Source organism: Sceloporus occidentalis, unplaced genomic scaffold, assembly GCF_023333645.1.
Source record: "Sceloporus occidentalis isolate IW3139 unplaced genomic scaffold, rSceOcc1.0.p SCAF_362, whole genome shotgun sequence".
Taxonomy (NCBI): Eukaryota; Metazoa; Chordata; class Lepidosauria; order Squamata; family Phrynosomatidae; genus Sceloporus; species Sceloporus occidentalis.
The window spans coordinates 364855-378885 of record NW_028317342.1 but is presented as its reverse complement, the minus strand read 5'-3'; the positions used below and the strand labels follow the sequence as shown (position 1 = coordinate 378885).

General features: G+C 41.1%; 1 protein-coding gene across 1 annotated transcript; it reads right to left on the bottom strand.

Moving 5' to 3' along the window:
• Positions 1-12338: 12338 nt before the first annotated feature.
• Positions 12339-13430, bottom strand: LOC149273634 (adenosine receptor A3-like). Its single transcript, XM_089506067.1, has one exon. It carries the CDS (start codon positions 13428-13430, stop codon positions 12339-12341), a length of 1092 nt encoding a protein of 363 aa, XP_089362193.1.
• Positions 13431-14031: the final 601 nt, after the last annotated feature.

The window sequence follows — 14031 nt, the reverse complement described above, 5'->3', positions numbered from 1 at the left end:
TTTGTTCTCATCATCTTTATCATCCTTCTTTTCATATCAGAACAACAATCGCCTTATCAACTAGCAATAATACTATTTATACGCCATTTCTATTATTATTTTATGATTATGTTTGAATATACTGTATTTTGATACATAGATAAATCTTTAAGGTTGTTTTTATCCGTTTTACCCTGTTCTTTCCTTGATTCAAGCGCTCGCTCACACTAACATATTACCATTGTTGCCTTGCACGCTCTACTAAGCATTGGGAAGAAGCATTTTGGTGTTCTCGTAATCGTCTAGTCTCCTGAGTCCTTGCTTTTCTCCTTCATCTCTTTATCTCTCCTCCTCTATTGGCGCAGACCCACATTGAGCACCATATAGCAGCTCCCACATACGGCACAAGAGAAAAAAAAAACTATAGAGCGTTTATTTTTACGCCGACAAACAAAAAGCCCACGAGTATTCCAGGAATTTTTTACTAAAAAAACATTTAAGATGCGTGACCATAAAGTGCGCATATAGTCATATGATCAGCTTGCAGGAAGTACTGATATATAATACACTGTATTACATGCTAATCATACATGAACATAAGCCAACAGGGCAGGATTCGCAATCTTTTAATCAGAAAAACACATTCTTCCACCCATCCAAATACCGATGGTCTCTGTTCCAGGAGATGACATAACTTAATTAGACTTTTATCAAGGTAAAAAATCCTTCTTTAAGTCAAGGTAGTCAGTTTCCCCTACTTTATACCTACGGGTATTACCTTAGAACTACTCAGATAAATGAGCTTTTTCAGTATGTACGGCAACAGGGGCGTAACTAGAAACCACCGGGCCTTGGTGTGAAAATTGCCCCGGGGCCCCCCAACTTCAACAGCTAGTCTGTGCCATCATTGCCCCTTGCCCCCTATTCCAACATATGTAAACACACTTACACAAATGAGACACACTTACTCATACTCACTAATACACACTCCTTCTTACCCCCACTTACACACAATTACACATTCACGCTCACATACACACAATTATTCATCCATGCTCACATGCACACACACACACACACACAATTACACATTCACGCTCACATACACACAATTACACATCCATGCTCACACACACACACAATTATTCATCCATGCTCACATGCACAATCACACACACAATTACACATCCATGCTCACACACGCACAATTACACATCAGTGCATGCTTTCATGTCTCAAACACAGAATGAGGCACAGTTTTATGGGAAATGATTATAGTTTAACAGAACAGAATAAAATCAGAACATGTTTGGGTTTCATGATTATCCTCAAAGTGTGAAATAAATATACATTTTAGTCCAAGACCAAGAAAAACATGCCATAATATGGGGTTCTGATTATTTAACTTATATATATATATATATATATATATATATATATATATATCTTAACAGAAAGGTTTGTTTATGAGGCATTACTGTCGCTAAGTTATTCCCGTTTGGCATACTATTTGCAGCTTATCAGCTTGCTCAGTGCTTATGGAGCTATTATCTTTTTGTACGGCCTTGGCTTCCTCCCGCACTTTGCTCTTGGCTTCTGTTTCACGACTCAAACTCTGGTGTCATCAGGTTCATGTAAATAGGCTAGGAGCAGGCCAAGTTCCTACAAAAACAGTCCTTTCAAACATAAGACGCAGGTGGTAATGGCCTAGGGGAATTTTCATTGTTAGCTTTTTATTTTTCTGCAAACAGCTTTAATGACATTATTCAGATGCCTTTCGAAATCTCCACCTATGTCTTCCGACATTTAACCCTATAATATCTCCTCCAATAACTCCACATAGCCCTGCAACTATACACAACGCCTCCTCCCAACAACACAATGGCTTCAAAAACCCAAACTTATCCAGATTCGACACATATTGGTCCATATAACCCCTCTCTATAACTCCTCCTACTTTAACTCATTCCCATAAAACCTATACAATTACACCTTATAGAACTCCTACTAATACACCATATAAGGCCACTTTATACACTTTTCACCATATTTCTCTACATAACTTCTACTTGGTTTCCATGTATCCGTTCATTTGACTTTGCGACATAAGCCGAAGGTGACACATCACGCTCAGCATACACTCCCTGCCACCTGTCCGTGCCAAACCCGGATACGTTCCCCAATAATTACAGGGTTTGACAGACATGCTAGTCCTGTTCCCAGATGAGCGGCCAGACAGGATTCTCCCATACTAATGACTGACACGTGACCGAGTCTCCTCCAAGCGCAGCCAAGTCATCCTCTCTACCATTAACCCCATGCTGTGCCACAAGAATGTCTACTCCGCGTGTCACTGGCACACCCTCACCGCTTTGTATATAATGTATCATTGTATAGATCACTTAATCACGGTACACACATTGTGTCAACACAATGTATTTTTTTTGTTTTGTTTCTCCAAATGGCAACGGCATGACTTTTAATCAACAATGTACTGCCCGTCACCAAGCCTTTGTTAATACAACATCATAGGTTAATTCACTGAACCAAGAATTTTCAGGTGAGCTGCTTTGCATTAACTATTATCGCAGGATTCTTAAAAAAACAGCCTTATGCCCCTTACGTCTATTCGCTAAAGGGAGAGTTGGGATTTCAGCTCCTTGACTTCCCTATACATTATACAGGGCCGGCTTAGCCCTTCTTGCTGGGTCTTAGCCATTCACGCTAAATAGTTAAGAGAGGAATTTAAAAACCCCAACTCCTGCAAACCCTCCGTTTACCGAATAAACCCCATCTGGCTCTGTTTATCAATGTAAAATTATTATATGACCAGAATACTCCAACAAGAACCATAGAAGCAATTTTCAGGATTTCCACTGGAGGGAGCCAGAGCGCTTTCCTTGCCGCACTCGACACACACCTCGTCAGAATGTTCAATAACATGAACGTTCACTCTAACACTGGGAACAATGAGATTTAATTGCGTTCAAACTACAACCGTCAGGTCAATCAGCTTTGCGATTCCCTTTTTAAAAAGGAATAATCTAGGTTTTTTTGTTTGTTTTTTAAAAAAATTGAACCCCCAACATATTGTCAGCGCCATCCAAAGTTATACTGTCAGCTTTTTAAAAGGCTCCTGCCCCTTGTTACATTCATTCATTAATGGTCTTGGCCAGCCAAAGTATAGAAAACACAGGTTTTTTGGTTTTTTTTTTTTACTTACATAATTTTACCACTATAAGTAGAAAGGTTAATTACAAGTTATAGCACGACTATGAGAACAGATATAGCACGTTTTGTTTGTGTATCTATTCTTCCATTACAAGAATATATGTTATTCAGCCGACAAAGATATTAGACAAGACTGTTAACAACTTTAATAAGGAGCTAATGGGGTTTCCATTACCTACATATATATACTCTAATATATATTCTGTGCAGTACACACATACACATGGAAAAAATACACATATACATATAAAAAAGGAAAAGAACAACTCTGAATATATGCATTAATCGTATATTACTAAAAAAAGCTGAATATCTATAGTGGTTATTGATACAAACTGTATGTCCTAATAGTGTATTATAACATAGTATTGTCTCTATTCTTCGAACATGCTGTTGAGCCGCATTATATTTACCATAAAGCACCTTTGAGCTCTGACTGTTGGTACGAAAAGCCGCCAAGGTCATTAATGGATCTTAATTAGTAGTTTTTTACCACAAAAGGAACAACACTGGGCTTCCATTTTCTGATGTCAAATAGTCAAACATCTGTAAAACAATTACACTGATTGCAAAGTCCAAGCTACGGGTAATCGTAAAAAGTGGAATTTAGTCGTGTGAAGGAGACAGCTACGTTTTAAAATGGAGAGTGCGTTCTTTAAACAGTAACATGCAAGTAGGGGAGGACAGGATAAGTTTATTAGAATGAAATAAATATGCTTTACAATTCTAGGTTTTAATGCAAATTAGACTTTTTGAATTGGTTCACTGCTATTAAATGTAATTGGGCATTTTCAGGGTATGACGGTCCATATGAGGACTTTAGTAAAGGTATATATATAATATATACACACACACACACACATATACACTACCGTTCAAATTTTGGGGTCACTTAGCTGTTTACATTGAAAACAAGAACATTGGGTTTTCTAACAATCAATTAGCCTTTTAAATTTGGACTAACGAGCAAAATATGCCCTTGGAACACAGGAGTGATGGGAGTGATAAAGGGCCATTGGAACACAGGAGTGATGGGAGTGATAAAGGGCCATTGGAACACAGGAGTGATGGGAGTGATAAAGGGCCATTGGAACACAGGAGTGATGGGAGTGATAAAGGGCCATTGGAACACAGGAGCGATGGGAGTGATAAAGGGCAATTGGAACACAGGAGCGATGGGAGTGATAAAGGGCCATTGGAACACAGGAGCGATGGGAGTGATAAAGGGCCTCTGTACACCTATGAAGAGATTCCAGCTACAATAGTGATTAATAACATTACCATTGTCTGTGCTGTGGATTTCTGATCCATTTCATGTTATTTTAACCCTTTAAGGTCTGGGCTGGTTTTTTGTTTTCTTTTTGAACCCTTTGTGACAGAATTTTTTTTAACATTTCTGCAGGGCTTGTGTTTCGCTGTACTTTACTTCTAATCATATAGTGTAACCACACAAATTATATTGTCTTTTTCAGGACAAGAATAGCTTTCTTTAGATCCAATTTTTTTGATTGTATCATATAATTTACTATAACAAAAAATAATCAAATATGGTGAAACGTTGAAAAAACTTCTCATTTTAAAAATATTTTACTCATCTACAAAAGCTAATGAAAAAACCCGCTAAATAGATTGTAATATTTGTCCTGAGTTCAGAAATACCCAATGTTTTTATGTTTTTTTGCATGTTATAGGGCAATAATTTTTTTCAAATCTGGTAATCATGTCCGCATGTCCTATTTGTGACATCTTTGAAGCCAGTCAATTCAATTAACCCTGATCAAACCATATATTTTTGAAAACTGAAGTACTTTGTGATTGGCTGCTCTTTAAGAGACTACAATGGGAGTGCTACTGAGCATGTGCAAGAAGTGTACATACTAACACACGCTGTTTTCAGCTGAGGCTGGAGGGGGACTTATATGACACATTAGTCTAAAGTTTATATATTTTCAATAATGAATTAAAGAATGGTCAAAATGGACAAAAAGTTATTTACAAAAAATGGGGATTAGGCTCCCCAATGGAGTTTTATAAGCATTTGTATTACTGTATGTTAACAGTGATTTGTGGGTTAAATGACAATGAGACTATTCCAACATACACCGTTAAAACGTCCTCTGCAGAGCAGAAACACTTAAGAGATGTAACTTGACAGATCACTGCATGCTCACGTATAATAAACACAACGCTGGAACGTTCAGTATGAGGAGATTCAGAAATATTTGAAGAAATGTTGCAAACCCACAGTTTTTTTTTATAAAAGTGTTAAGAGACATTAACCTTTACAGGAGAGGAAAGGGGTAGTTTTATATCAACTTACCCTGAGTTCACCACCGTAAGTGAGGCTCTGCTGGAAACATGCCGTGATCCAACAGCATCTTCCACGTTCAGTACCATGGGGTTTATGAACTAAGGGTGCGAGATTAGCAGCAAGATTCGAATCAATAACCTTAGTGTCTAACTTCAATATTCAGTTGGATTTTTAAATATTTCTTGGCTAGCACTTCTAGGTCGTACATTTTGATGACATCACACGTACAAGTATTTGATGTTAGGTAACATTTGGAATGTTTAGATATCTGTAAACTACCTTATTCCATCACAGTGCAATATCTCAGCCCTCCATGAGCCATCAAAAAGTATAATTTCATATAAGATACAATGCCTTTCCTTAAAACCACCATTTTATTTATGGTAATAGTGATGATTTATTATAAAGTGATTTACAAAATTCACCCCTTGTAAGAACTTTCTTTAGATTGTAAGCTTGCAAGTCGGGCTCTCTTTCCCTAATGTGCTGCAGGAATTGTTGGCGCTTTAAAGATAATAATTATAAAATAACAAATAAATAATTAGAATAATAATTACAAAAGGTAAAGCACACATACCGATTGGCTGCTTGTTTTTTCCAGAATGTGTGTCCCCCCCCCACCACTGAATACATAGAGCTGCTTGGCAAATAAAATTCCTAGAGATCCTACTTATCTGTGGCCCATATTCCTCTTAGCTTAGCAAGAAAATGGTTTAGTGAATTAGTCCCTAATCTACAAAGAACGGATGAGCTAAACCACAGCTAGGACTAAAAAAGAACTTGGAATGGCATTAGAACGTTCGTCCATAATATCAACCTATCACATATAGCTTTGGACACAGCTTTTAAATTCAGGTGAAAATAAGCCTCCCATTGATCTGGGTCACCTCCCTTCAGTTGGGCTATTAAAGGTTAACACAAGCATTAATATACTTACCCCCTGTGCCTCACTAGGACCCCACAAGGGGCAAAATGGAGTATAAAGCCCCGCTGCCATGGTTCCCTTCAACACTGGGTGAAGTTATTGTTGATCTTGACGTCACATAATGACACAAAAAAGCAGCCTTACGCCACAGCAAGTGACCTGTGAGAGACCCCTGGCAGGAAAAGGAAGTAAGTCAGGGGGCGGGGCGAAGGCGCTGAGCTACCGGAAGCAGTGAGGTCTATTCTACAGAGGGGTTCACTTGAGGTAAAACAGACCTGCAGCCTCAGGTAGGTGAAAATGTTTGAGGAAGAAGCATATTAGATAGCATGAAGTAAAGCCCCACATGATCCTTATCTGCCTGTGTCTAGTCAGGTGGCTGAGGGTCCTGAGAGTTGCAGCCCACACCTGAAATTAAATGAGCATAAACCTATTGAGACCTGCCATATGGGGCCCTGCACTGTAAAGTATGGTTAGAACCATAACTCCAAAGTGTCCCACTTTACGATGGATAGTCCCACATTTCCACCCAAATCCGTGGGTTTTTTTTTTTTATTGGGAAATGTATCACAGCCTTCGACAACCCAAAAAGTCACATAATGTGCAAAAGAACAGCCGGAATTTGGTTTGTAAATTAAACTGTATGAACAGAATGCATTATTATTCCTCAGCACACAGGTACCGAATAGTAACCAACTGGCCGCAAAATGACAGGAGAAGTCTGGGACAGCAAATGAGGCTTTTTGGATGGTATTTTCTTCAGAGATTGAAATAGTTTTTGTTAAAGGAGAGAATAAAATGAGACTTTTCATTATTTCGTGGGTATATAGCTTTACTGAGGTAATCCTGGCCTCATTAGTCTCCCAGACATTGGGCATCCAAGCCGTGTAGCCAGTAGGCTTCTGGGTTGTTGGCATGTATAGGGTATGAATGGGCTCAGGGGGATGTGGAAGTCTGGAAGTGGGGACAGGATTCTGATATAAATCTACATTCTCTATCCTTTTGATGATGTACAGATGACGTACCCAGTCTTATATATAATCTATACACACTGGCCACTTCGCTAGTGCCGGGTTGGACCTCATTTTGCCTTCATTCTTCGTGGCAGACTTTCTACAAGGTGCTGGAAACGCTCCATTAATACAAGGCAGGACGTCGACGATTTCCGTTATCGATTAATCGAGTGATCGATTCGTTGTTGGAGCACTCCAACAACGGAGCAGGGTGTGAGTGTGGGGGCAGGGCAGGAGACTGGGTGCAGGGCAGAGTGGGGGTGGGGATGCAGGGTGTGAGTGTGGGTGCAGGGCAGAGTGGGAGACTGGGTGCAGGGCAGAGTGGGGGTGGGGATGCAGGGCAGGGTGTGAGTGTGGGTGCAGGGCAGAGTGGGTGCAGGGTGTGAGTGTGGGGGCAGGGCTGGGTGCAGGGCAGAGTTGGAGACTGGGTGCAGGGGCACAGTGCTGGGTGCAAAGTGCCAGGGCTGGGTGCAAAGTGCTGGGTGCAAAGTGCCAGGGCTGGGTGCAAAGTGCTGGGTGCAAAGTGCCAGGGCTGGGTGCAAAGTTCTGGGTGCAAAGTGCTGGGTGCAAAGTGCCAGGGCTGGGTGCAAAGTTCTGGGTGCAAAGTGCTGGGGCAAAGTTCTGGGTGCAAAGTGCTGGGGCAAAGTGCTGGGTGCAAAGTGCCAGGGCTGGGTGCAAAGTGCTGGGTGCAAAGTGCCAGGGCTGGGTGCAGAGTGCTGAGTGCAGAGTGCCAGGGCTGGGGCAAAGTTTCTTGAACAGTAATAGTCCACCTCTTTTCAGAATGTTTGGGGTTATTTTGTTTCATAAATATTGTGTTTGGGTTTTTGTACTTTGAAAATATTGTTTTTTATTACATCATAACAAAATAAGAATGTTAATGTAAATTTTAAGTTGTTTTTTAACATCCAGTTCATTAAATTATTTTAAATAAACGAAAAATTTGCATATTGTTTTTTTATCCGATTAATCGATTAATCGAAAAAATAATCGGCCAACTAATTGATTATTAAAATAATCGTTAGTTGCAGCCCTAGTATACTGCATACCTTGGTCAGGGCCGGCCCGACAATGGAGCCGAGTGGGACAACCGCTCCAGGCAAGCCCCTTTTTTTTTTTTTTTTTTTTAAAGCGAAAGAGAGAGAAAGGGGCGCCGAGTGGTTTTCGCTTACCAAGCTGTCAGTACCCGCTCGGCGCCCCTCTCTCTCTCTTTCCTCTGCGGCGAGTCTCCCTGTTCGGTCTCGGTGCCGGAAGAAACAATAAAAAACGACTGACGCGTTTCACACGATGAGTGCTTATTCCAAATAATAAAAAAACACCAACGCATCAATCATGAGTCTGGTCCTGCCAGGGGTAACTATCTGGAGCCAATGATTGTATGTTCCGCACTCCTCCAACATCCATAAGGGGTGGCGGAGACGTTTCTGAAGACACCGTACATAGATTGCGAGATGTCCTCTGGTCTTGAAGATATATAATGCAGTTTGGGAAGCCCACAGATTAATTGATATATAGTGTAGCTCCTCAAAAATAGTTGTCTTTGAACTCCCTTTAAATCCTTCATGAATATTATGGGGTGCTATGGGTTAAAGTTGGCAGCACGCTGCCGAGCACTGCCGGTAATCAGAGCGCACGCTAATTAAGCTGAGATAAGGATGAAAGCTGTTATGTACCACTGAGCGGGTCCAGATGCTGATGCAGGTTAACACGTTCCCTTCCATTATCTCCACATCATAGATGTGTTAAATCTAAAAATATCCCTCTGCATGATAACCGCACAGAGTACACAAATCCTATCGCTCGATGTAAATCGTCAGTGTAACACCTAGTGTAGCTCCCTGTAACCACTCCCTATAGTGCCTCCTATTGCATCATATAACCCCTATAACTCCTATCCACCCATTTAACCCCACAACTACCCAGTATCCCTTATTATGCTTCCTATTACTCCCTATACCCGCATAACTACTTCTGTCGCTCTTTATACCCCCTCCTGATAACTCCGCCTATTACTCCTTATAACCCCTCCATTTAGCCCCCCTATATCTACATACAATTAGCCCAATTGCTCCATATGACCTATCCCTAAATGCTTATATTGCGCCGTATATCTGATCCCCACATATCCCTTCCCGATAGTTCCAACTATTTCTCAAAACTCCATACAGCCCTTCCTTATAAACGGCCCTAGGGCTCCATATAACTCTCCTATTGCTCCATATTACCCTTTCCTATAACTCTTCTCTTATAGTTCCATATAACCCTTTCCAATAACTCCAACTATTGCTTCATAGCAATGGTTAACAGCCTTGTTACAAAAAAGTTGGCCCCAAATCGTCTCCATTTAGCGGTACAAATAATCCTTACTCCTCGCAGTCCATCCAGGTAACAAATGCCCCTAATAAGCTCTTTCTGCATCTGCTTTCCAGATGATGGGTTTTTGATGCTCTAATCGGAGGGTCCCACGGGGGGCAGATGTCCTGGATCAGCGCGTCCGGACAGGCACTCACACTACAAGAAACTGCGCAGTCAGAAGGGCACGTGGACCTGTCATAGGAGTCTTATAAGAAAAAAGTAACCCAGCGACATGTTAAATGATTAAAGCCCAGTCCCGTGGACAATCAACGTGACCTGGTGACAGTATACAATTTGCACATGTTGTTCAGGTTGCATTCATGTGATTGGCTGCTGCTCCCACTGGCTTCAATAGAAGTGCTACTGAGTAGATACAGGAAGTGTACTTAAGTATGCTTCCTGATTTCAGTAGATTAGTTAAATGAGACAAGCGTCTTGTTTTCTTACCCCAGTAATATACCTGGGCTCCAATATGCATGTTACATGACATGATTTATTTTTTTTGTGGCAGGAACATGTAATTGTCATGTGCCATGTTGCGATAGTTCCTGTGTCGTTTTTTTGTGATTAAACCTTCATAGGGAAAAAAATGGAAGATCTATTAAAGTTGAAAGGGCAAATTAATTTCTATACCCTTGATTGCATTCTCCTACCCACTTCCCAGGAATGGGGGGTATATAATAATTTTATTTAAATCCCTTACTCTCGAGGCTTCATTTTATATAACATTTATTATCGGTCAAATGTTACCTTATGAGAAGTTCATAGGACTTAATAATGTCACGCCGAGCCTTCCTGTGCTTGGCGTGGTTTCCTTAACCATGTAAAACTTTGCTTTGTATATAATATTTACCAGGAAGACATAATTGTCATGTGACACAGATCCAGGCACTTATAGGATGTTGCCATTGAAACTTGAAAAGCTTCTCAAATCCTTCTGCATTTTTTTTTATTAAAAGAGTAGAGAATAACATTACAGATCTGCTAAGGTTTATTTGCTGAGCATGGTAAAATGAATGTTTAAATGGAACAGCAGCTAAAATCTGTGTGGATATATTGTCTTTGACGGCGTAGTAGTGGTTACATGGATCCGTTATCAGTGGAGAGGTGCTGTGATTGCATTGCAGAGTATAGAAATATTAGCAGTGTTCATTTTTTTATTACAAATATTAAAAAAAAACACTTTTTTTCTCTTTGAGAGTTTATAAACGCACACATCTGGGTTAGAGTTGTGTTAGAGATAATTATACTTTGCTCTGGTGTCTAACAGTAACAAGAAAATATGGACAAGTTTTCTTGGTTGGGATGATGATGGCACACGCTTGGCTAAGTGTTATGATGTCATACGTTGTACCAACTAACACCCTAGATGAACCTCTTTAATACATATGCAATGCCCTGTGAGCAATGCATGGGCGCAGTTGACAGCAGTCCTGTAAATTTGGGTTCCTTTTATGCGTTTTAGGTTTTGCACTCCCCTTTTCTGTATATAATTTTTTTTTTTTGTCCGGCCATATAGTGTGACGGGACCCCCTATATAGTGTGACGGGATAGGTGTTTTTTGATGGTGTTTGGTGGGTATGTGACGAGTCTAACTAAGCCAGGTGAAATTGGGACTTTTTGTATTTGTTTGAAGGGGTTACAGGGATATGGTGTGTGGAGTAACAGGACTAGCTCTGGGTGGTTATATAGAGCAATAGGATGGATTATAGGGGACGTTATATATGGAACAATAAGAGAGTTTAAAGGGAGAGGTTAAATCGAGGTATAAGAAAAAGATATCAGGAACAACAGAAGACGTGATGAAGAAGGACAAGGCACTAGAATCGCAGACAGTGCTTTATCTGTTCTGTCCCAGGAGATTTTACATTTCAGACACAACGGCATTTAAAGGGTTAGCACTTCTTAAACCATACACAGCATGCACTAGTAAAAAAAACAATGTTAAGTATCCATGATCATCTCCCATATCGTAAAGTTCAATTCGATGCTGCAAATACTGTTTGGCAATAGAAATGGTAATTACCTATGGTAATAATAACACAATTATATTTCTGACTTTAGAGAGTTCCTGCACAGAACAGAATGAAACCGATATCCGAGTACTCTGCTCCGCTAGCAAAACGGATCTCTCCTACTTCTGCCGAGCCGTCGGACATGTAAACGCTTCTCCGTCAGATAAACATCTGGCACTTTGGGGGTTGAGTGTCCAGCTTCAGATCAAGGTCAGTTTTATCTTCCTTTGCTCTTTTAAAAAAAACTAAACACAGAATACGAGTGAATTGATGTAACTTTATCCTGAACAGGACACCTCATGTGAGAACCGAAAAACAAACACTTGCCTCACTGGATCTCATGTTGCAAGACCGGGACACGGACTGGATCCCTTGTAGCAGGTCAGTGCAATGATTGGATCCCATCTAACAGGAATGGGATGAGTGATTAGATCCTGCCTCGCGCGGTTTAGGAATGTGCCAGATGCTGTATCACATCCTTATATACTGGAAAAAGGAGATTATTGTCACTGGGGTCAGGCAGTTTCTGGCCGGAATATCTCCTTCAGGGCAGCAACGTACTGGGAGGAGCTGTCTTCTTTAGGAGGGCACTGGGGTTGCGACTGGTGTTTTGGAGATATCAGCACCTGTTTGCTGAACAGCTCCCGGACGCCTTGTCGGAATCTCAGGTCCCTCGCACTGTAGATGACTACGTTCCAGCAGCTGTTGGAAGTGAGTATCCAGAAGGCGTAAAAAGAGAACTCACACCAACGGTATCCCAGAACATTACCCACAACAAATACTGCAATGGGGCTGAAGGAAGCGGAAAAGGCGAATGTGAGGATGCCAATAGTTTTAGCTGCTGTGATGTCTGAGAAGGACACCTTACTGCAGGTGCTCTGAACATCCACCTCGAGTTGCTTCCTCACTTTGCAGTACTGTCGGATGGCTGTAAACGTGATGATGTTGATTGCAAAAGTGGCACCCAAGAGGGAGAAGTCAAAAGCTGGGAAGATGAGCATGATGTTCCATCCGGGATCCTGGGGCTGGTCAGTGGTGAACACATAGTTACACATCTTGCTGCAGGAGTTGTACTCTAAAGTTATGCCTCGACTGAAGACCATGGGAGCCATGGCTAAAATGAAGCTGACAATCCATGAGAAGATGATGAGGCATCCTGTCCTCTTTCTGGTGATCACAATTCTTTTATGAAGAGGTTTCAGCACAGCAATGCTCCTTTCCACCGACAACAAGAATATGGTTGAAATGGACACAAAGGTGCAGCCGGCAAATAGGGGTCCCATGATGAAACAGGGGAGCAGGGAGTTGAATTTGGAGGATGCCTCCTCACCTGTCTCCATCCCATATACAATTCTCATAACCTCCCTGTATACAGAATAAGGCACCACCAGCAGCCCAACAGCCAAATCCGCAAGAGCCAAAGAGGTCTTTAAGAAGCCTTGAGATGTCCTAAGCTGTCTGGTCCTCAAAAACACAAGAAGACTCACTACATTGCCCACGGTGATGGTCACAACAAGTAACACCATGAGAGAAATCTTCAAGGTATCCCCAAGAAGAGCCGAGTTGCAAAGGCTGCAATTCCATGTGGAAGAAGTGTTTCCAAGCATTGGAAAAGCTGAATGAATTAATCGCAGAGGGTTAAATCCATCATCCAGTCTGTGCTTGTCCAAAACTCCTAAAGATGTTTAGAGACATAAAGAAACAGCATAAGGATTCCAACTCCAGCAACATCCCAGAGCTGCTAATCAACAACGCACGTAGCACTGGAAAGCATCCGTCCACAGGTAAATATTTTGAGCACAGAGCAAACAAGGACATTTCTGAGTCTAATTGAAAGCAATCTAAACACTACATGCTGATAAGAGGTTTATGGAGACGTTTAGCGCAATCACTGTTTCAAGAGCATTATTAGCCCAGTTCCTTCCCATGGAACAAGAGGACCGTTGAGTGTTTGCATTGAAACAACAAACAAAAAAAGGAAATCAATGCTCAAATAAACAAAACTCACCAACTATGGATGTATGGCTAGAAACAGGAGCCAGATAAAATCATATTTTTCTCTTGGAGGATATACAGCAGGAGCGCTATGTAGTCTTAAGTTCAAATGGAAGAGGTAGATTGAAATGTTGTTTCTCTTTTCTCCTCCGCCTCTAACCCTTCCCTCCCCTTTTCTTTCTTTCTTTCTCCTCCTATCATTCACCCCTTTCC